This window comes from Chlorocebus sabaeus, chromosome 1, assembly GCF_047675955.1.
Source record: "Chlorocebus sabaeus isolate Y175 chromosome 1, mChlSab1.0.hap1, whole genome shotgun sequence".
Taxonomy (NCBI): Eukaryota; Metazoa; Chordata; class Mammalia; order Primates; family Cercopithecidae; genus Chlorocebus; species Chlorocebus sabaeus.
In genome coordinates this window covers 82,562,925-82,586,920 of record NC_132904.1, presented here as the reverse complement: position 1 = coordinate 82,586,920, position 23,996 = coordinate 82,562,925, and the positions used below count along the sequence as shown (strand labels likewise).

General features: G+C 40.5%; 1 protein-coding gene across 2 annotated transcripts in view; it reads right to left on the bottom strand.

Annotated features, from left to right (window-relative positions):
• The window catches only part of CCDC83 (coiled-coil domain containing 83), a 71,606-nt gene that overhangs the window by 6,794 nt on the left and 40,816 nt on the right, over positions 1-23,996 (bottom strand). The window contains exons 7-9 of one of the 2 annotated variants that reach the window (XM_008020391.3): positions 20,537-20,605; positions 2,406-2,527; positions 1,080-1,172 (exon numbers count right to left, since the gene is read on the bottom strand). In XM_008020391.3, the coding sequence (XP_008018582.1) occupies positions 1,080-1,172; positions 2,406-2,527; positions 20,537-20,605 (284 nt within the window). The remainder of the gene's footprint in view (positions 1-1,079; positions 1,173-2,405; positions 2,528-20,536; positions 20,606-23,996) is intronic. The other variant, XM_073020084.1, reaches the window with a different exon arrangement.

Below are 23,996 nucleotides of genomic sequence, written 5' to 3'. Positions count from 1 at the left end.
GGCCCACTTAGCCTCAGCCCTGTGGTGCTGGAGTCCTGGGCAGTCACCTCTGGCTGATAGTTTCCTCATCTGTTTGTCCCAGTGTGTCAAACAAATCCTTTGATATTCTATGTGAGTTGTGATGGGAAAAAGTTTGAGTAGCTCTACATAGGAAATGTGGTAACTCTATTAACCACAGTATCCCATTCCTCATCCAAATAGGAAAATAGAACTTCTTCTGTGTCCACTGGAGACAGTTCATGTCTATTTCTTAACACCCTACTAGTATTTTACAAAACTTAATTCTCAACAAAGAGATGGAGGGGGAAGTTACCATAAAATACAATATGTGTAATATTCCTTTGGCTTGGAAATGGATACAGTAAAAGCTCCTGAACGCCCTCAGGTTGTCTTTCTGCATAAGAAGTCTAGTAGATAACTGAGGGCTTTCACATTTTCTGGTTTCTTTATGCAGGTCTTTCTAAAGTGTCCAAAAACAGTTGCCTCAAGGAGTTTACAAGCTAGTAAAGCAGCAGACATTAAATAAATAATCAAAAGTGTGATAAAGGTTGGTTACAAAGGAAAAGTTCAGGGTGTTGTGGAAGCATATAGCAAGGACACATATATCAGTTCCTATAAATGTCACCCATGCTGTTTCTTTTCCCTTGGAAATATTTTGACTTCATTTCTTCCAACTCTGAAGCTAGACTAAGCATTCCATTCCTCTCAGTAAGGAAAGCCAGCCCCTAAAGCACTGATGAACAATGTGGATTTTACGGAAGATTTTTACGGGGAAGAGCGAGGATGGGGTTAAATTATATACTGCACAATAAACAACTCAATGAAAAATCCCCATTAAAAGTTTCTCAATCTCCCATTCTGTTCTTGCCAAGTCCCCTCTGGCCTATGAAATAATTCCCTTTTTTAGAATTATTAGCACTTTACAACCATATCAGAACAAAATCAAATATACCAGACTGAGTTGATCCAGGTAGAGACATGGGTCTGGCAGTTTAGAGGGTAGCTCTTTCCTAAAGTTTAGCCAGTTCAGAAAAGAAGGCAGTGGACAGCAGGTATAGCAGTAGTTAGAAGCCACATACCAGCAATGCCTGGCAGAGATTAGACATGATTCCAAAGGCAGCAGCAGCAGATGACGAGGATTAGAGGTGGGACAGGAATGTAGCACTGGAGACCTGATCACAGAGAGGAGGGCTGGCAAAAGCGAGCACTGCCTACTGGGCAACAGTGAGCACCTACCCCCAAGGGGCTCTCTAGGGCATCAGCTGAAGAGACTGGAAATACAGGAGTTCAGTAATCAATCCTCATTCAGCTTCACCTCATCTATATTGGTGTCTACTCTCTCTGAAGCACACAAGTAATCATGCAAAGGGGGCAGATGGCCTCTTTCTCTATCCTGCCCCACCCAGTTTATCGCCCAATTTCTCTAATCTTGTATCCTGACACCCATCATTTAGCCTGGCAAAGAAGGAACCCATAATTTACCTGTATCCACCTTTCTTGGAAAACAATAGAAAGTTTAAAAATAACAAATACATGATCATGTCTCAAATAGTAGTTTTCTATGTCACACAAACAATAGGAACTACTTGTGTAGAAAATTTTTCCTGGCTATTCCCCCAGGTTCAACTTAACATCTGCTTTAATTCCTAGACCTAGACATTTCTCTCCCATACTTGCACACATGCACCCTACATTTGTGTGACTTACCCTCTCTTCCTAAACATGCTACTATTAGACTATTTTTTGGGTTTTGACTACTTGTCTAAATTATGAGTGCCATTCTGAATTTTAATTTTATATTCAAGGGCCCTAGGTTACTGTCAGGATTAATATATTAAGACTTTTTTTGTCAGATAAGGAAAACAGCTAACCAAACATATAAAGGTGTATGCACCACTTGGTTTCTTGTGTGCAAGAACAAATGTGACTTGAAATGCCAAGCTCTTTTCTTGGCCTCCAGAGTAGTTTTGACTCTTTCAACCAAAAGAAATAATTCTACAATACATAGAAGCCCAGATCACCTCCACGAAACTTCTGGCAAGTGGATCACCTCCTCTTCTGTGCTAACTCTCTACCTCCTCCATCTTCTGCTGTACTGTTACGTACTTACTTTCATGACCATTCCCCCTGCTGGTCTGGAGGCTCCAGAATGTTGGCAGTTATGATGTTCATGTTATGTGCTGGCTATTGGGACTACAGTGCATTGCAAGAAAAACCAAGTCAAACTTTACATTGTACCAATGGTCAATAGTAATAATCCTATACCTTCATCTATTTTATGTGTCCCTTTCTTTTTGACTACTGCTGGAGCACTGAAGAATTAAATCATCTTTTTTTTTTAAAGCAACTTTTTACAATAGATACAAATGTTTACAAAATACTCTATATATATTAACAATTTTCACCTGGGTATCTTGAGATCCACAAGTCTACAGTTGAATAGTTGATCAATAAGCACCAAATTTTCTGCTTCCAGTTCATGAATAGCATTTTCTAATTCTTCAACTTCCTTCCTGTGAATTGCAACCTGTTCTCAAAAGGAGGGAATGAATGTTGGTACTTATTGATTCAATTCTATTAACTTTTCTTTTCTTTCTTTTTTTTTTTTAAAGACAGAGTTTCACTTTTGTCTCCCACACTGGAGTGCAGTGGTGCAATCTTGGCTCACTGCAACCTCCACCTCCCGGGTTCAAGCAGTTCTCCTGCTTCAGCCTCCTGAGTAGCTGGGATTACAGGCATGTGCCACCATGCCCAGCTAATTTTGTATTTTTATTAGAAACAGGGTTCCTCCATGTTGGTCAGGCTGGTCTGGAACTTCTGACTTCAGGTGATCTGCCTGCCTCGGCCTCCCAAAGTGCTGGGATTACAGGTGTGAGCCACCACGCCCTGCCAAGTTCTATTAAGTTTTCTATAGTAAACTCAACTTCTAAAAGTGCATTTGCCTGAGGGGAAGACCTATTGTGTATCATTTATTACTGGGCTTGCTTTGTTCTTCCTCCCTAAAAAGGAATAGGTGGAAATCATTTTTAGATCATCAGTAGAACTTGTCTGAATAGTTAGGCAGTTATTATAGAATAGCAGGAATTGTCCGTTTCTACCCTTCAAAAACACTGCTGAACTTAGATATGAGCCAGAGGCAGAGATAACTAAGAAAACATGGCTTAATGTTGACTGAAGAAATGGACTAACTTTGGTACATCAATTGGGCCTGTAAAAAAGAAGAAGAAAAATAATGTGGCTAATTCAAATAGGAAAAAATGTCCTGGTTCTGTTGGCAGAGTTTTCATCTGTTTTTATTTTTTATTTTTCTATTTATTTATTTATCTAATTTTTATTATACTTTAAGTTCTAGGGTACATGTGCACAACGTGCAGGTTTGTTACATATGTGTACATATGCCATGTCCCTGTGCTGCACCTATTAACTTGTCATTTACATTAGGTATATCTCCTAATACTATCCTTCCCTCCTCCCCACACCCCATGAAAGGCCCCGGTGTGTGATGTTCCACATTCTCTGTCCAAGTATTCTCATTGTTCAGTTCCCACCTATGAGTGAGAACATGTGGTGTTTGGTTTTCTGTCCCTGCGATAGTTTGCTTAGAATGATGGTTTCCAGTTTCATCCATGTCCCTACAAAGGACATGAACTCATCCGTTTTTATGGCTGCATAGTATTCCATGGTGTATATGTGCCACATTTTCTTAATCCAGTCTATCAATGATGGACATTTCAGTTGGTTCCAAGTCTTTGCTATTGGGAATAGTGCCACAGTAAATGTACGCGTGCATGTGTCTTTATGGCAGCATGATTTATAATCCTTTGGGTATATACCCAGTCATGGGGTTGCTGGGTCAAATGGTATTTCTAGTTCTAGATCCTTGAGGAATCGCCACACTGTCTTCCACAATGGTTGAACCAGTTTACAGTCCCACTAATAGTGTAAAAGTATTCCTATTTCTCCACATCCTCTCCAGCACCTGTTGTTTCCTGACTTTTTAATGATCACCATTCTGACAGGTATGAGATGGTATCTCATTGTGGTTTTGATTTGCATTTCTCTGAGGGCCAGTGATGATGGACATTTTTTCATGTGTCTGTTGGCTGCATAAATGTCTTCTTTTGAGAAGTGTCTGTTCATATCCTTTGCCCACTTTGTGATGGGGTTGTTTGATTTTTCCTTGTAAATTTGTTTAAGTTCTTTGTAGATTCGGGATATTAGCCCTTTGTCAGATGGGTAGATTGCAAAAATTTTCTCCCATTCTGTAGGTTGCCTTTTCACTCTGACAATACCTTCTTTGGCTGTGCAGAGGCTCTTTAGTTTAATTAGATCCCATTTGTCAATTTTGGCTTTTGTTGCCATTGCTTTTGGTGTTTCAGACATGAAGTCTTTGCCCATGCCTATGTCCTGAATGGTATTGCCTAGGTTGTCTTCTAGGGTTTCTATGGTTTTAGGTCTTAGCCTTCAATCCATCTTGAATTAATTTTTGTGTAAGGTGTAAGGAAGGGATCCAGTTTCAGTTTTCTACATATGGCTAGCCAGTTTCCCCAGCACCATTTATTAAATAGGGAATCCTTTCCCCATTTCTTGTTGTTGTCAGGTTTATCAAAGATCAGATGATTGTAGATGTGTGGTATTATTTCTGAGGGCTCTGTTCTGTTCCATTGGTCTACATCTCTGTTTTGGTACCAGTAGCATGCTGTTTTGGTTACAGTAGCCTTGTAGTATAGTTTGAAGTCAGGTAGTGTGATGCCTCCAGCTTTGTTCTTTTTGCTTAGGATTGTCTTGGCAATGTGGGCTCTTTTTTGGTTCCATATGAACTTTAAAGTAGTTTTTTCCAATTCTGTGAAGAAAGTCATTGGTAGCTTGATGGGGATGGCATTGAATCTATAAATTACCTTGGGCAGTATGGCCATTTTCACGATATTGATTCTTCCTATCCAAGAGCATGGAATGTTCTTCCATTTGTTTGTGTCCTCTTTTATTTCATTGAGCAGTGGTTTGCAGTTCTCCTTGAAGAGATCCTTCACATCCCTTGTAGGCTGGATTCCTAGGTATTTTATTCTCTTTGAAGCAATTGTGAATGGGAGTTCACTCATGATTTGGCTCTCTGTTTGTCTGTTACTGGTGTATAAAAATGCTTGTGATTTTTGCACCTTAATTTTGTATCCTGAGACTTTGCTGAAGTTGCTTATGAGCTTAAAGAGATTTTGGGCTGAGATAATGGGGTTTTCTAAATATACAATCATGTCATCTGCAAACAGGGACAATTTTACTTCCTCTTTTCCTAACTGAATACCCTTTATTTCTATCTCCTGCCTGATTGCCCTGGCCAGAACTTCCAACACTATGTTGAGTAGGAGTGGTGAGAGAGGGCATCCTTGTCTTGTGCCAGTTTTCAAAGGGAATGCTTCCAGTTTTTGCCCCTTCAGTATGATATTGACTGTGGGTTTGTCATAAATAGCTCTTATTATTTTGGGATACGTCCCATCAATACCTAATTTATTGAGAGTTTTTAGCGTGAAGGGCTGCTGAATTTTGTCGAAGGCCTTTTCTGCATCTATTGAGATAATCATGTGGTTTTTGTCTTTGGTTCTATTTATATAACGGATTACATTGATTGATTTGTGTATGTTGAACCAGCCTTGCGTCCCAAGGATGAAGCCAACGTGATCGTGGTGGATAAGCTTCTTGATGTGCTGCTGGATTCGGTTTGCCAGTATTTTGTTGAGGATTATTGCATGGATGTTCATCAGGGATATTGGTCTAAAATTATCTTTTTTTGTTGTATCTCTGCCAGGCTTTGGTATCAGGATGATGCTAGTCTCATAAAATGAGTTAGGGAGGATTCCCTCTTGTTCTGTTGATTGGAATCATTTCAGAAGGAATGGCACCAACTCCTCTTTGAAACTCTGGTAGAGTTTGGCTGTGAATCCGTCTCATCCTGGACTTTTTTTGGTTGGTAGGTTATTAATTATTTGCCTCAATTTCAGAGCCTGTTATTGGTCTATTCAGGGATTCAACTTCTTTCTGGCTTAGTCTTGGGAGGATGTATGTGTCTAGGAATTTATCCATTTCTTCTAGATTTTCTGGTTTATTTGCATAGAGATGTTTATAGTATTCTCTGATGGTAGTTTCTATTTCTGTGGGATCGGTGGTGATATCCACTTTATCATTTTTTGTTGCGTCTATTTGATTCTTCTCTCTTTTCTTCTTTATTAGTCTTGCTAGCAGTCTATCAATTTTGTTGATCTTTTCAAAAAACCAGCCCCTGGATTCATTGATTTTTTGAAGGGTTTTTTTGTGTCTCTATCTCCTTCAGTTCTGCTCTGATCTTAGTTATTTCTTGCCTTCTGCTAGCTTTTGAATGTGTTTGCTCCTGCTTCTCTAGTTCTTTTAATTGTGATGTTAGGGTGTCGGTTTTAGATCTTTCCTGCTTTCTCTTGTGGGCATTTAGTGCTATAAATTTCCCTCTATACACTGTTTTAAATGTGTCCCAGAGATTCTGGTATGTTGTGTCTTTGTTCTCATTGGTTTCAAAGAACATCTTTATTTCTGCCTTCATTTTATTATGTACCCAGTAGTCATTCAGGAACAGATTGTTCAGTTTCCATGTTGTTGAACGGTTTTGAATGAGTTTCTTAATCTTGAGTTCTAGTTTGATTGCACTGTGGTCTGAAAGACAATTTGTTATAATTTCTATTCTTTTACATTTGCTGAGGAGTGCTTTACCTCGAACTATGTGGTCAGTTTTGGAATAAGTGCGATGTGGTGCTGAGAAGAATGTATATTCTGTTGATTTGGGGTGGAGAGTTCTGTAGATGTCTGTTAGGTACACTTGGTGCAGAGTGAGTTCAATTCCTGGATATCCTTGTTAACTTTCTGTCTCGTTGATCTGTCTAATGTTAACAGTGGGATGTTAAAGCCTCCCATTATTGTTGTGTGGGAGTCTAAGTCTCTTTGTAGGTCTCTAAGGACTTGCTTTATGAATCTGGGTGTTCCTGTATTGGGTATGTATATATTTAGGATAGTTAGTTCTTCTTGTTGAATTGATCCATTTACCATTATGTAATGGCCTTCTTTGTCTCTTCTGATCTTTGACGGTTTAAAGTCTGTTTTATCAGAGACTAGGATTGCAACCCCTGCTTTTTTTTTGTTTTCCATTTGTTGGTAGATCTTTCTCCATCCCTTTATTTTGAGCCTATGTGTGTCTCTGCACGTGAGATAGGTCTCCTATATAAAGCACACTGATGGGTCTTGACTCTTTATCCAATTTGCCAGTCTGTGTCTTTTGATTGGAGCATTTAGCCCATTTACATTTAAGGTTAATATTGTTATGTGTGAGTTTGATCTTGTCATTATGATGTTAGCTGATTATTTTGCTCGTTAGTTGATGCAGTTTCTTCCTAGCATCGATGGCCTTTATAATTTGGCATATTTTTGCAGTGGCTGGTACCAGTTGTTCCTTTCCATGCTTAGTGCTTCCTTCAGGAGCTGTTGTAGGGCAGGCCTGGTGGTGACAAAATCTCTAAGCATTTGCTTGTCTGTAAAGGATTTTATTTCTCCTTCACTTATGAAGCTTAGTTTGGCTGGATATGAAATTCTGGGTTGAAAATTCTTTTCTTTAAGAATGTTGAATATTGGCCCCCACTCTCTCTGGCTTATAGAGTTTCTGCCAAGAGATCTGGTATTAGTCTGATAGGCTTCCCTTTGTGGGTAACCTGACCTTTCTCTCTGGCTGCCCTTTACATTTTTTCCTTCATTTCAACTTTGGTGAATCTGACAATTATGTGTCTTGGAGATGCTCTTCTCGAGGAGTATCTTTGTGGCGTTCTCTGTATTTCCTGAATTTGAATTTTGGCCTGCCTTGCTAGGTTGGGGAAGTTCTCCTGGATAATATCCTGAAGAATGTTTTCCAGCTTGGTTCCATTCTCCCTGTCACTTTCAGATACACCAATCAGATGTAGATTTGGTCTTTTCACATAGTCCCATATTTCTTGGAGGCTTTGTTTGTTTCTTTTTACTGTTTTTCTCTAAACTTCTCTTCTCGCTTCATTTCATTCATTTGATCTTCAATCACTGATACCCTTTCTTCCAGTTGATTGAATTGGCTACTGAAGCTTGTGCATGCGTCATGTAGTTCTCATGCCATGGTTTTCAGCTCCATCAGCTCATTTAAGGTCTTCTCTATGCTGTTTATTCTAGGTAGCCATTTGTCTTTTCTTTTTTCAAGGTTTTTAGCTTCTTTGCGATGGGTTTGAACATCATCCTTTATCTTGGAGAAGTTTGTTATTACCAGTCATCTGAAGCCTTCTTCTCTCAACTCATCAAAGTCATTTTCCTTGCAGCTTTGTTCCGCTGCTGGCGAGGAGCCACATTCCTTTGGAGGAGAAGAGGTGCTCTGAATTTTAGAATTTTCAACTTTCCTGCTCTGGTTTCTCCCCATCTTTGTGTTTTTATGTACCTTTGGTCTTTGATGATGGTGATGTACAGATGGGGTTTTGGTGTGGATGTTCTTTCTGTTTGTTAGTTTTCCTTCTAACAGTCAGGACCTTCAGCTGCAGGTCTGTTGGAGTTTGCTGGAGGTCCACTCCAGACCTGTTTGCCTGGGTATTACCAGCGGAGGCTGCAGAACATCAAATATTGCAGAACAGCAAATGTTGCTGCTTGATCCTTCCTCTGGAAGCTTCATCTCAGAGGGCCACCCAGCCGTATGAGGTGTCAGTCGACCCCTACTGGGAGGTGCCTCCCAGTTAGGCTACTCGGGTGTCAGGGACCTAGTTGGGGAGGCAGTCTGTCTGCTCTCAGATCTCAAACTCCATGCTGGGAGAAGCACTACTCTCTTCAAAGCTTTCAGACAGGGACATTTAAGTCTGTATAAGTTTCTGCTGCCTTTCGTTCCACTATGCCCTGCCCCCAGAGGTGGCGTCTACAGACACAGGCAGGTCTCCTTGAGCTGTAGTGGGCTCTACCCAGTTCAAGCTTCCTGGCTGCTTTGTTTACCTACTCAAGCCTCAGCAAAGGCGGGTGCTCCTCCCCCAGCCTCGCTGCCGCCTTGCAGTTCGATCTCAGACTGCTGTGCTAATAGGGAGTGAGACTCTGTGGGTGTGGGACCCTTCAAGCCAAGTGTGGGATATAATCTGCTGGTGTGTGGTTTGCTAAGACTGTTGGACAAGTGCAGTATTAGGGTGGGAGTGACCTGATTTTCCAGGTGCCGTCTTTCACAGCTTCTCTTGGCTAGGAAAGAAAATTCCCTTCCCCCTTGCACTTCCCGGGTGAAGCAAAGCTTCTCCCTGCTTTGGCTTATGCTCCATGTGCTGCACTCACTGTCCTGCATCCACTGTCTGACAAGCCCCAGTGAGATGAACCTGGTACCTCAGTTGTGGTACCTCAGTTGGAAATGCAGAAATCACCCATCTTCTGGGTCACTCATGCTGGGAGCTGTAGATTGGAGCTGTTCCTAATCGGCCATCTTGAGGGGGGAATCCCAGTTCTCATCTGTTTTTAAGAAGTGTATTTTGTTGGGAGGCTGAGGCAGGAGAATCACTTGAACCCAGGAAGTGGAGGTCGCAGTGAGCTGAGATCACACCACTGCACTCCAGCCTGGGTAACAGAGTGAGACTCTGTCTCATAAAAAAAAAAAAAAAAAGAAAAAAGTGTATTTTGATAACTTTTGTACAAAGAGGGCTTGATAGTGGGAAGAGTATATAGAAGAATGTTACTAGATAGAACCTGCAAACCCACCTCTCCACCACCCAAAGCAGCATGAGCTACACAGGTGCTGGATTAGGAGGTGCTCATGGGGACAGAACAGAGCAACAGGAGAATTAGAAGCAAGAGCATATAATAGAAAGAGGTATGCTGGTGAGAATAGTGGTGATATAAACTGGAGGAAGTAATAAAAGTCTTGAGGGAATATGATGAAAGAAAAAAGGCACAGGGGTTTGGATTCAGTATCTCTTGTCAAGAGCTGCCAAGAGTGTAACTGAGATGGGTACTTAGAAGGAGATGATAACATTTTCTGATTTGTCACTGAAATTTAACTGTATTTTGGTATCTTAAAGCATTCAGTATGTTACCACATGCATATCTCTATCACATGATCATTTATTAAATGCATGAATTCTTAGCAAATAACAGAGAAACCAAAAATAAAAATAAAAAATTAGCCAGGTATAGTGGCGTGCACCTGTAGTCCCCACTACTTGGGAGACTGAGGCAGGAGGATTGCTTGAGCCCACAAATTCAGTGTTACAGTGAGCTTGATTGCACCATGACACTTCAGCCTGGGTGACAGAGAAAGACCCTATCTCCAGAAAAAAAATAACAAAAATCAAAAAACCAAAAACATGAGATAGAGCTTGCTCTGTCACCCAGGCTGGAGTGAAGTGGTATCATCTCAGCTTACTTCAGCTTCAACCTCCTGGGGCTCAGGTGATCCTCCCACCTCAGCCTCCTGAGTAGCGAAACTGCAGGTGTGCCACCACACCTGGCTAATTTTTTTTTTTTTTTTGGTATTTTTTGTAAAGATGGAGACAGGGTTTCGTCATGTTGCCTAGGTTGGTCTCAAACTCCCGGGCTTCAAGCAAGCTGCTTGCTTTGGCCTCCCAAAGTGCTGGGATTACAGGTGTGAGCCACCCGGTCAATAATTCTTTTATTTATTTGTTTATTTATTTATTTATTTATTTATGCATGCTGTGTCGCCCAGACTGGAATGCAGTGGCGTGATCTTGGCTCACCACAGCCTCTGCCTCCTGGGTTCAGGCGATTTCCTGCCTCAGCCTCCATGGGTGCCTTCCACAGGCACCGGCCATCATGCCCAGCTATTTTTTTTTAATTTTTAGTTTTAGTAGAGACGGGGTTTCATCATCATACCTGGGATTATAGGTGTGAGCCACCACGCCCGGCCATAAATTCTTATTATGGGCAAGGTTCAGAGCTAGATGTAGAAGGATGCAAGGGTGAATAAGCCTTGGCTCCTTCCCTTAAGAGAGCTTATAATCCAGTGATAAAAACCACCAATAATTATAAAGCAATACCAGTCCCATGGAAAAGGCTCAAATATTGCTGGTGGCTTGAAGTTACAAAGAAAGACATGTATTATTTATCTGCCTCAAACAATTTAGTAAAACCATTTAAGTCCATAATACTAAATTACAAAGCTAGGGTTTGGTGTTTTAGGATCTCATATGTTGAGAGATAATTATGTTGATTACAAGCTTGAATGCCTTAAGGAAAATTTATGATTTTCAGATGTCAAAGGATGAGAAAAAATATTATAGTTAGACACTGTAAACAGAAGGAATTAATACAATATTTGGGAGATGTTTGACCTAAGGGCCGGCATGCTTGGGAGGTAGCACACACAGTTCTTGGTCTCTTTCCAAAGCTGGAAATGGGGGCCCTTTTGAGATGTTGCATCCACTCTTTCAGGCTAAGGCTCTCCTATGACATCACGTATCCCTTTAGAATAGTAATGTACTCCTCAATAGCTATCCCCCTCAGTCTTTTGAAATGTTAGGGAATAAAAACTAGTTCTCTTTCATAACCCTACAAACACCTTTGGATTTCTGGGGTCAGAAAGTAAAAAGGAGGAAGAAGCGGAAGACCATATTTCCCTCCCTGCCTCAGCTGCCCCCCAGCAAAATGCCCAAGAAATGTACATAGAAACTGGGAGAGATAATTTAGTTAAAACATTAAGTTGGGGACCTAGGACCTAGGATCCTGATTAAAATATATGTTCTTGAAATTTTCTCCTGAAAGATACAAGTTAGCCTTATGTCTCCTCATACTTGAAATCCTGATGGTAACTTCCTTGATTCCCTTTGTCTAGTTTCTCCAGCTTTCCATTTGTTAATCTCAATCATTTGGAAATTCCAGTTTCCTTCATTTTCTAATAAGCATGCTAAATAAAACCAGATAATTAAAATCATGCAGTGTTACTTATTACAACTAATACATGAAAAAAAGAAAATAATTATAAATTAAAACAACAACAAGAAAGACAATCATGTAACAAAACAGCTCTGTATCCTTCCCAGTGATCTAAATATTTCTTTATTGCTGAGATATAAATGGAGAAATATTTTCATTAGTTCCGTTATTAAATATCCTTTGTTACTCTTTCTAAACTTTCCCCAAACAAATTAATTAACATGTATTGTTCTGTTTCCAGGCAATTTTCAATTCTTGTGATGGTACCAGAAATAGTTTTAATTACTTTTGCAAGTAAATTTAATAATGTTAAAAATGAATATTTATTAAAACAAAGACAAATTAAATCTATTAAATTTCCATAAAATGATTTGTTATTTTATTTTATTTTTTGAGACAGGATCTCAGTCTGTCACCCAGGCTAGAGTATAGTGGCCTGAACATGGCTCAGTACAGCCTCAAACTTCCAGGCTCAAGTGATCCTTCCATCTCAGCCTCATGAGTAGCTGCGACCACAGATGTGTGCCATCATGCCTGGCTACTTAAAAAAATTTTTTTTTTTTGTAGAGATGGAGTCTCACTATATTGCCTAGGTTTGTCTCAAACTCCTAGGCTCAAGCAATCCTCCTGCCTTGGGCTCCCGAAGTGCTGGTATTACAGGTGGGAGCTGCCATGCCCTGGTGATTTGTTCTTTATTACGAAGTTCTTTTTGTTCCTGATGCCGTTAAACTTAGACTTTTTTTTCCTGTCATTTATTTCCATTGAACTGTGAGAAGCAGAAACATAATTTCTGGCTTTAGTAGGAAGAGTCAAGTCATGAAAACAGCCCTTATTAGTCAAATGCAAAATTTTTTGTAGTCATTTTCCCTAAACCTAAGATTTATAACTTCTCATGAGATTAAGTGAATTGAGGCCGGGTGAGGTGGTTCACACCTGTAATCCCACCATTTTGGGAGGCCGAGACTGGTGGATCACCTGAGGTCGGGACTTTGAGACCAGCCTGACCAACATGGTGAAACCTCGCCTCTACTAAAAAATAGAAAAATTAGCCGGGTGTGGTGGTGGGCGCCTGTAATCCCAGCTACTTGGGAGGCTGAGGCAGGAGAATCGCTTGAACCTGGGAGGCGGAGGATGCAGTGAGCCGAGGTTGTGCCATTGCACTCAAGCCTAGGCAACAGAGTGAGGCTCCGTCTCAAAAAAAAAAAAAAAAAAGGTATTGTTAAATTATTTGATTAGCATCATACTTTGTATTTAATAAATGTATAAGAAGTAAATTTCTCTCTAATACTCTTTTTCTTTTTTTGAGACGGAGTCTTGCTCTGGTCGCCCAGGCTGGAGTGCAGCTGTGCGATCTCAGCTCACTGCAAGCTCCGCCTCCCGGATTCACGCCATTCTCCTGCCTCAGCCTCCCAAGTAGCTGGGACTACAGGCGCCCACCACCACGCCTGGCTAATTTTTTTGTATTTTTAATAGAGACGGGGATTCACCGTGTTAGCCAGGATGGTCTGGATCTCCTGACCTCGTGATCCGCCCACCTTGGCCTCCCAAAGTGCTGGGATTACAGGTATGAGCCACTGTGCCCAGCCCTCCCTAATATTCTTTAACTGTTGAGCTCACCTTGAGGTTTTAAAATTATTACCTTTAAAAATAATTTTTTTTTTTTTTGAGACTGAGTCTCGCTCTTGTTGCTCAGGCTGGGGTAAAGTGGCACAATCTCTGCTCACTGCAACCTCCACCTCCCGGGTTCAAGCGATTCTCCTGCCTCCCATGTACCTGGGATTATAGGTGCACTCCACCACGCCCGGCAAATTTTTTTTTTTTTTTTTTTTTTTTTTGAGACGGAGTCTCGCTCTGTCGCCCAGGCTGGAGTGCAGTGGCGCAATCTCGGCTCACTGCAAGCTCCGCCTTCCGGGTTCACGCCATTCTCCTGCCTCAGCCTCCCGAGTAGCTGGGACTACAGGCGCCCGCCACTGCGCCCGGCTAATTTTTTCTATTTTTAGAAGAGACGAGGTTTCACCATGGTCTCGATCTCCTGACCTTGTGATCCGCCCGCCTCGGCCTCCCAAAGTGCTGGGATTACAGGCGTGAGCCACCGTGCCTGGCCTTTTTTTTTTTTTTTTTTTTTTTTTTTTTTTTTTTTTTTTTTGAGACGGAGTTTCATTCTTGTTGCCCAGGCTAGAATGCAATGGCATGATCTCGGCTCACTGCAACCTCTGCCTCCCGGGTTCAAGCAATTCTCCTGCCCCAGCCTCCCGAGTAGCTGGGATTGCAGGCATGCACCATCACGCCCGGCCAATTTTGTATTTTTAGTAGAGACAGGGTTTCTCTATGTTGATCAAGCTGGTCTCCAGCTCCCGAACTCAGGTGATCCTCCCGCCTCAGCCTCCCAAAGTGCTGGGATTACAGGCGTGAGCCACTGCGCCTGGCCCACGCCCAGCTAATTTTTGTATTTTTTGTAGAGATGAGGTTTTATTATGTTGGCCAGGCTTGTCTTGAATTCTTGACCTCAGGTGATTTGCCTGCCTCAGCCTCCTAAAGTGCTGGGATTACAGGCATGAGCCAACAAAATGCCCAGCCTTAAAAATTGTTAATACCTTTTTTAAAATTGTGAATTCATCCTAGTTAGTTTGGGGAGATAGTATGAACTCCTAGTCACCATGACTTAATAATGACAATTTAAAGATAATTGTCAATTATCATAGAAACTATATGGATGTTTAAATTCCTTATTTCCTAGACTCACTATACTCAGTCAAATAGAGAGCAAGAAAAAGGAAAGAGTAGAAGCTGACAGTGACATTTTTATCTTGAGTGTCTGGGCAGATGATGAAAAAGGAAATGTAAGGAGGAGAGAATATTTGAGGAGAAACTTAATGAGTTCTGCTTTAGGTACATTGAATTTGAAGTGTCTTTGGGACATCCACGTGAAAATATTTGGCAGGGAAAAAAATGTAGTTTCGGAGATGAGGACACACACCAGTTAGTGCTGAAGATGTACGTTTGTGAATCACATAAGAATAACTCATTAACAAGAACTGCGTGTAGCTGAAGTGCGTCCCGTCAAAAGGCAATGAACTTTGTTTCATAGATGGCATTGAAGCACAGGTTGGGTGGCTACTTTGTATCTAAAGAGAATTTCAAGTAGAAGGGTAGATTGGGCTAGATAAGCTTAAGGTACCGCTGTCCTCATAAACCGGAAACAGGCTACTAACAAATAGAATTCAATGACTCTATTTGACTGCTAGAGTTCAAACTTCTCTGCATGGCACACAATGTGGGCCAGACATACATATCCATTTATTATGATAGATGTGCCATACAATGTAAGATGTCAATAATAGAGGAAACTGGCTGTGGCGTATGTGAGAACGCTCTTAGTATCCTTGCAATAATTCTGTAAATTTAAAACTGATTTTAAAAGTTTATTTTTTTAAAAAGCAGTCAAGAGCAAAACCCCTTTCATGCTTCCTGGCATCTCTGAACTTACTGGAGAGTCATTCATTGAACAGTTTTATGCAGAAGATTGACAAGATCAGGTTTATGTTTCATTTATTTATTTAAGTATTTAATTATTTAATCATTTATTTTATTTAAGTTCTAAATTTTTTTAAAATTTAATTTAATGTTTTGAGACAGAGTCTCACTGTGTTGCCCAGGCTGGAGTGCAATGACACAATCTTGGCTCACTACAACCTCCACCTCCTGGGCTCAAGCAATCCTTCTGCCTCATCCTCCCAAGTAACTGGGACTACAGGCAGGTTTATGTTTTAGAAAGAGGACTTTGAGGCAGTGTGAAGGAGAAAAGGGAAGATTCCAGTCTGGGCAGGAAAGAAAACCAGGTAAGACACAATTGAAAGATCTGGGTAAGAGATAATGAGGCCTGAAATAGGACGATGGCAGAGAAGGAGAGGTGGTCAAAGTAGAACTGATGGGACTTGGAGGACTTCCGAATGTGGTGAGTGAAAAGAACATTTCTAAAATAGTTGGCTTTTTGGCCGGGTATGGTGGCTCACACCTGTAATACCAGCACTTTTGGAGGCCGAGGCTGGTGGATCACTTGAGGTCAGGATTTTGAGACCAGCCTGGCCAACATGGTGAAACCCCGTCTGTACTAAAAATACAGAAAAAAAAAAAAAAAAAAAAAAAAGAAAGAAAAATTAGACGGAGCATGGTGGCATGTGCCTGTAATCCCAGCTTCTTGGGAGGCTGAGGCACAAGAATCACTTGAACCTGGGAGGCAGAGGTTGCAGTGGGTCGAGATCATGCCACTGCATTCCATCCTGGGCGACAGAGTGAGACTCTGTCTCAAAAGTAAATAAATAAATAAAATAAAAATAAAATAGTTAGTGCTTGAACAACACATGCAGATTTTTTGTTTGTTTTAGATGGGGTCTCGCTCTGCCACCCAGGCTGGAGTGCGGTGGTGCACTCTCAACTCACTGCAACCTCTGCTGCCTGGGTTCAAGTGATTCTCCTGCCTCAGCCTCCTATGTAGCTGGGATTATAGGTGCCCACCACTACGTATGACTAATTTTTGTATTTTTAGTGGAGATGGGGTTTCACCATGTTGGCCAGGATCCACCTGCTTCAGCCTCCCAAAGTGTTGGGATTACAGGCGTGAGCCATTGTACCTGGCCAACACGCCAGTTTTTTTCAACCAAACACAGATAAAAAATGCAGTATTCCTGGGATGCAAAACCTGCCTATACAGAGGTATATACTATAAACATGCTATAACCCATGCTATATACTATAACCCATGCTATAAACATGGGCTTTGCAGGGCCGACTGCCAGATTTGAGTGTGCTTGGATTTTGGTATAAGTGGCAGGGTGGGGGTGGGGGTCCTGGAACAAATCTCCTGAGTATACACAGGGGGTGACTTAACTCACAAGTTTCTGGCTTGGGTGACTGGATAATGGTGGGATCCTTAAGTGGGACAGATAGAGTAGGAGAGGAGGCAGTTCTGGGAAAAAGGGAAGATGCAGTCAGTTTAGGAGTTTGAGATGTCTGTGGTGCATTTAGGTGGAGTTGCACAGCTGGTTGTTGAATATGTGGGTTTAGAGCCTGGGATTGAGATCAGTTTCAACTTGGACGGCATGCTTTTTAGGCCTGCAACATAATTATCATCCTCAGACACTTCTTCCCTGGTATACTGGGAAGTATACTGTTTCCTGTTTTTCTCTTCATCAGTTTACTTTCTTGTTTTGCTGACATACATGGTTAAGTAAATTCTTGAGAAAGCATGAGAAGTATTGTGAGCCCTTGCATTTCTGAGAATAGCTTTATTTGTCCTTAATCTAGTTTAGCTGAGTATAGAACTCCAAGTTAAAAATAATTTTTCATCTGAACTTTGCTATTGAAAAAAATCAAATGTCAGTTTTGGTCTTATTCCTTTGTAGTTAACTTCACCCCCACCCCCACCTGCTTCTGCCAGAAACTTTTAGGATTTTCTTTTTGTTCTTGGTGTTCTGAAAATTCATGTCCTTTTCAGAACCCTGATATTTTCTTCTATTATTTCATTGATGATTTCCTTCCCTCTATTTGCCCTTTTTTCTTTCTTTTTTCTTTCTTTGAGAAAGTCTATCACCCAAGCAGGAGTGCAATGGTGTGATCATAGCTCACTGCAGCCTTGACCTCCTGGACTCAAGTGATTCTCCCACTTCAGCCCCGCTGAGTAGCTGGGACCACAGGCATGCACCACCATGCCTGGCTAATTTTCTTTTATTTTTTGTAGAGCCAGGATCTTGCTATGTTGCCTAGTCTGGTCTTGAATGCCTGGGCTCAAGCAAGCCTCCCACCTCAGCTTCCCAAAGTGTTGGGATTACAGGAGTGAGCCACTGCTCTGGTTCTTATTCTTTCTTTCTGAAATTACTATGTATTAGTTGGATATTGTACATCTTATATTAGTATTCTATGTCTCTTATTTTTCTTCTTCCCCTTTTTTTTTTTTTTTTTTGTTTTGTGGTCTTCCCTGTTTTGAGAGTTGTTCTCTGTTCCTTATTTTATTTTATTTTATTTTTGAGACAGAGTCTCAATGCGTTGCCCAGGCTGTAGTGCAGTGGCTTAATCACAGGTGACTGCAGCCTCGACCTGCTGAGCTCAAGCAGTCCTCCCACCTCAGCCTCCAGGGTATTTGGGACTACAGGTGCTCACCACCATGCCTGGTTAACTTTTCTAGTTTTTGTATAGATGGGGTTTCACTATGTTGCCCAGGCTGGTCTCAAACTTCTGGGCTAAAGCGATCCTTCTGCACTAACTTCCCAAAGTGCTGGAATTACACGTGTGGGCCACCATGCCTGGTCTATTTCCTGTTTTATATTTTATTTTTGTTCTTAAAACATCTTGTTCTATAAATAAAATACCTTCTCAGATTTCAAAAGTATATATATATAGAGAGAGAGATGGAGTTTCACCATGTTGCCTAGGCTGGTCTCAAACTCCTGCACTCAAGTGATCTGCCTGCATTGGTCTCCCAAAGTGCTGGGATTATAGGTGTGAGCTACTGCACCTGGCCAGCTTTTGTTTTGTTTTGTTTTTCCACTCTGTTGCCCAGGCTGGAGTGCACTGACGGGATGTTGTCTCACTGCAACCTCTTCCTCCTGGGCTCAAGCGATTCTCATACTTTAGCCTCCCAAGTAGCCTCCCAAGGTGGCATGCGCCACCTTGCCCTGGTAACTTTTGTAATTTTAGTAGAGATGGGGTTTCGCTATGTTGGCCAGGCTGGTCTTGAACTCCTGGCCTCAAGTGATCTGCCCTCCTTGGCCTCCCAAAGTGCTGGGATTAGAGGTGTGAGCCACTATGTCTGGCCAGATTTTTTTGATTATACTAATAAAAGACCTTTACAGTTCCCTAAATTTTTTCTATTTCTTCCACAGGCTGTTTTTGTTGTTATTGTTTACTTTTTATTTTGTTGTTAATTCACTTGGTCTTTCTCTTCTGTTGTGCTAAATGTATTCAAATGCCTGGTGGTCCTTGGATGTCTATTTATGTTAAAGAAGAGTCTGGGGAATGGCATGGATTTTCCCCACCACTGTGTAAACAGGTCTGTTTTCATACCAAATTTTTCCTCTGAATGGGAATGTGGACTGGAGACTGTATGTGGTATGGCAGGTGGTGTGAACTGGCAAATCCCAAAGGATGAGAAGGCAGGAGAGGGATATTAGGTTATGGCTTCCTAAATGTAAACATAGGAAGGATTTTCTGTGGGGCACAGAAATATCTAATGTCTACACTAGAAACCTTTGCTTTTATCTGATAATTTGTTTAGTGTTCTCAGAGGACAGTCATCAGGTTCTTAGTTCAAAAGTAAACACTTTGGTAGTATGTGAGGGAAATTGTAGAGGGTGATGGTGGATGCTTACTGACACAGATGTTCCCTATTCAGACCATCAAGTAACCCTCTTGTTTTCTGCTCCAGTTCCCATTCCCACCATCTGTAGCTCACACAGACTCTGAGCAGAGACTCTCCCAGGTTTCCAAAAACATTGAGTTTTGCACATCCTCTGTAGTTCTCTTGTAACATCTGGCCCAAGGAATAGCTTCCCATTTCATCCAACAACATACTCTCACATCTGCTTTTTGTCTTTCAGAAGATTTCTGAAATCTCACCTGCTAGTTAACTCCTCTTGTTCTCTTTGTGGATGAGTTCTTTTTGTATTTTTATAATTTTTATAATTTTATTTCAGTGGGCCCTCAGGAGAGGTAGGATGCAGCCTACCATCTTGAACTACAATAAACAATTCACAAAGGTGTTAACCTAGCTGCTTCCTTCACCTATGATCTAAGCTGTTTATTTGATTAATGCCTTCAATGAGTATATCTATATTCATTGACATTCATTCATTCAATAACTAATGAGCACAGATTATTTATCAGGTGCCATGGACATATAGTTGAAAAGCTATAGCCTGCTCTGTGTATTAATGAGACAGATGCATAAATAGACAATTTCAACATATTTTAGCAAGAGTTACAATAAAGCAAGGAAACACTGGGGAAGGAGCAACCAAGATTTCCTGGAGGGATTACAAAATGATTCACAAGGAAATTGGTAATCAAAGTCCAAGCCTGAGGATGAGTTGGAGTTTTCTAGACAGATGAGGGTAAGGAGATATGGAAGTAAGAGCAGAGGACTGGCATGTACAATCTAGGGAAAACAGTACAGTACCTCATAACAAAGAATTATCTGGTTCAAATGTTGGTGGTACAGACCAAAGGAGACCATGCCATCCAAAAGAGGCAATTTAACCCAGCAGAGAATCAGCTTAGAATGGTCCTTTAGACTTGCCCCATCACCCAGGAGGAAGTAGGCTCATGAAGAAGACCAAATCAAGTTTTAGGACATAAAGAAACTTTGCACATTTGAGTTTACTGTGTGAATTATAAACCCCAACTTTTTTTTGGTTATTATTGAGATTATTTATGATATTTGTTGAGTAACAGCTTGTAGTGAGATGAGGACTCCACTTGAATTTTATTTTGTCTCAGTCAGTCAAGGTACCATGCTTTTCTCATGACTTCAGTTCATAATTAAAAGTCATTTCTAGTTAAAAAAAAAAAAGTGAGAACGAAGAAATTGCTTTTGATAAATTCCACTTACCTCTTTTTTGAGCCAGTCATTCTCCCAGATCTCTAGATAGCTGCCCTTGTCAATGAGCTTTACAGCATTCTAAAAGAAAGTTTCCGGGTTAAGGAAGAGTTGCCACATGCTGATTCATAATTTTAGCAACAGTGATGTGCAGTTAACCTGCATTTAGATTGTGTCTGCAATTACTTTAGGAACACACTTAAGAACTTTTGGTTTGGTTGTTCATTCTTTACTATCCTATTATATTGCTTTTTCTGATTTACACTGTCTATTACAGGTAATTTGGAGAACTGGACAATGTGTAACTGACCATTCAATTGACCTCCATTGTGACCAAATCTGACTGCTATGGTGAAATCATGTTTCACAATTCAGATGGTTAAACTGCAGTGATCAAACATTCTTTAAGTTTATAGTCACAGACATAATCCAACATATAGCAAAAACATGAAGAGATTACTATCTTTTTAATTTGAAAAGATTTTGCATGTCAGTAATAACAACATACATATTTATAAATCTAACAGCAAGTAGTTTCAGGATAGGCTGTAGCTGGATAGTCTCCTGAAGAAAGGCATTTTAGACAAAGAAGGCAAAAAAGTCTTACTTTGTCAGTAGGTTCATAAAATATAAATTTATTTTCAATTACATGGATATTGAAAAGAATTTTATAGTGAATAATCAACTATATTTCTCTGCAAGATGCTTTTATATGGATACCATGGAACAAGTTCAATATTTAGTAACTGAAGGGCACAACCAAAAGAAGAAAAATTAAGAAAAATAATCTAGATCATAAACATGGACAGAAATGATTGAAAAGTGCGTTAAGGGTAAATTTATGTTAAAGTCTTTTTTTTTTTTTTTTTTTTTTTTTTTTTTGAGATGGAGTCTTGCTCTGTCACCCAGGCTGGAGTATGGTGGTGTGATCTTGGCTCACTGCAACCTCTGCTCCTGGATTCAAGAGATTCTTCTGCCTCAGCCTCCTGAGTAGCTGGGCTTACAGGCGCCTGCCACCATGCCTGGCCAAGTTTTGTATTTTTAGTAGAGATGGGGTTTTACCATGTTGGCCAGGCTGGTCTTGAACTCCTGGCCTCAAGTGATCCACCCACCTTGGCCTCACAAAATGCTGGGATTACAGGTGTGAGCCACCGTGCCCAGCCCTATTAAAGTCTTTAAGAGTTGAAAGATTTGCCATAAAAATTTTTCTTTAAGTCATGCTTAAATTACAAGTGGACCTATATTTCTTAGGAGCTAGGAATTTTTATACTCCAGCTACAACTAATAATTCTAGTTTCCTCCAACATAGAATTTCATTTGGACAAAAGCAAGAAGCTGCTCCCAACTGAAGTTAATTGGCTAATGGCTGGATTCACTAACAGTGGATTGGCGATTTCAACCTTAGTTACACATTTGAATCTCCTAGAAGCACTGAAAAATCCAGAAGCCCACACAACATCCCAGGACAATATATCAGCCTTCTCTATGGGTGAGATACAGGCATCACCTGGGTTAAAAAAAATTTCTCAGGTGACTCTAATGTGCGTCTGAGGTTGCACAGCATTGTGATTATAGGATGTTGAACTGTATGATAAAATAGCCAGCTAAAATGAGGAAAATTCATTCAAGCATGTAAGTGTTTGACATTATGTGGAGAAAAGAAAATGTATAGTTTAGTGATTAGGAGCAGTGATCTGAAGGAGCCCTCCTGAAATGAATCTGGATTCTCCCACTTGCTCTGGGCAAGTCATAAAACTTCTTCCAGTCTCCTCATTAGCAAGTCTCTATAGCTTACTGGATTGCTGAGGGAGTTAAATGTGAAATGTTTGAAAGAATATTTAGAATAGTCCTCATGATATATGCTTGAAGCTATAGGCTTATTTGGCCTATATATCTACTTTGAATCATCTTAACTATGGTCATTACTTAATGGTTGATTTCACCATGTGAGTGGGTCAGATTCACTTACAAAGTGACTGAATTGCATGAGCAAACAGATTGCTGATCAGTTTTCCAAAACCTTCTGTATTTGTGTAAATTAGTAAAAATAATGCAATAAGAGAGTAAAACTAAAAGAACAACTAAACCAACAGGGATGCAACAAATAACAGCAACTGAAATTCAGTAAGGAACCTTTTTGATAAAAGACCAGATGTTTATGATTCTGAGAAAAGAATGTCCCAGATGAACAGACAATCTCAGTGGGGACCTCACTGAGGTGAGGATAGTTTGAAAAGAGGTCAAGACTGTTAAAAAAAAATTTTTTTTTCAGGTATTTTGTGTAAAAACAAAGGAATTAGAGAACATATAAGATTGAAAATTATGCCTCAAAAATATATTATGTCCCAAATTTTTGAAGTGCCAGCAATGTAGAGTATACTCTTCTAGGTTTAGATATATAACAAAGTACTTTTTAGACAAATTATATTTCATTTTATAATTCATTCAAAACTTTTATTTTAATATTTTGTTACAACCATTATTACAGGTTGAGCATGCAAAATCTGAGAATCTGAAATCTAAAATGCTCCAATGAACATTTCCTTTGAGCATCATGTTGGCACTCAAAAAATTTCAGATTGTGGAAAATTTCACTTTTTCAGTTTTGTTCGTTTGTTTGTTTGTTTGAGACAAGGTCTCACTTTGTTGCCCATGCTGGAGTGCAGTGGTGCAGATACGGCTCACTGCAGCCTTGACCTCCTGGGCTCAAGCAATCCTCCCACCTCAGTGCCCCAAGGTAGCTGGCACTACTGAGCTGGGACTAGCTGAGACAGGGTTTTGCCCTGTTGCCCAAGCTTGGTCTCAAACTCCTGAGTTCAAGTAATCCACCCGCCTTGGCCTCCCAAAGTACTGGGATTGCAGGAGGGTGCCACTGCACCCAGCCCGGACTTCTTTGGATTTTGGATTTGGGGATTTGAGATGCTCAGCTGGTATAATACAAATATTCCAGAATCTGAAAAAATTCAAAATCTGAAACATGTGTCAGATAAGGGATATTCAACCTATATTTCTTATACTTAAAAAAATAACTGATTAATAATTCACTGATTAGCCAAGAGTGGTGGCACACACCTGTAGTCCCAGCTACTCAGGAGGCTGATGCGAGAGGATTGCTTGAGCCCAAGAGGTGAAGACTGGAGTGAGCTGTGATTGTGTCACTACACTCCAGCCTGGGCAATAGAGCAAGATCCTGCCTCAAAAAAAAAAAAAAAGAAAGAAAGAAAGAAAGAAAAAAGAAAAAATTCACTGAGCTCTTGTTTCTTGTGAGAGATTATAGTACTTAAATCATCTCATTTAATCCTCACACTATTTCTTTAAGGTAAATACTAGTAGTATTCTCCATCTTATAGGTTAGGAAACAGAAACCCAGAAAAGCTAAGTAACAAATTCATTACACAGCCAGTAAGTGTAGAACTGTGATTTGAACTCAAACGGTCTACCTTCAGAATCCACATTCCTAGGTTTGGATATA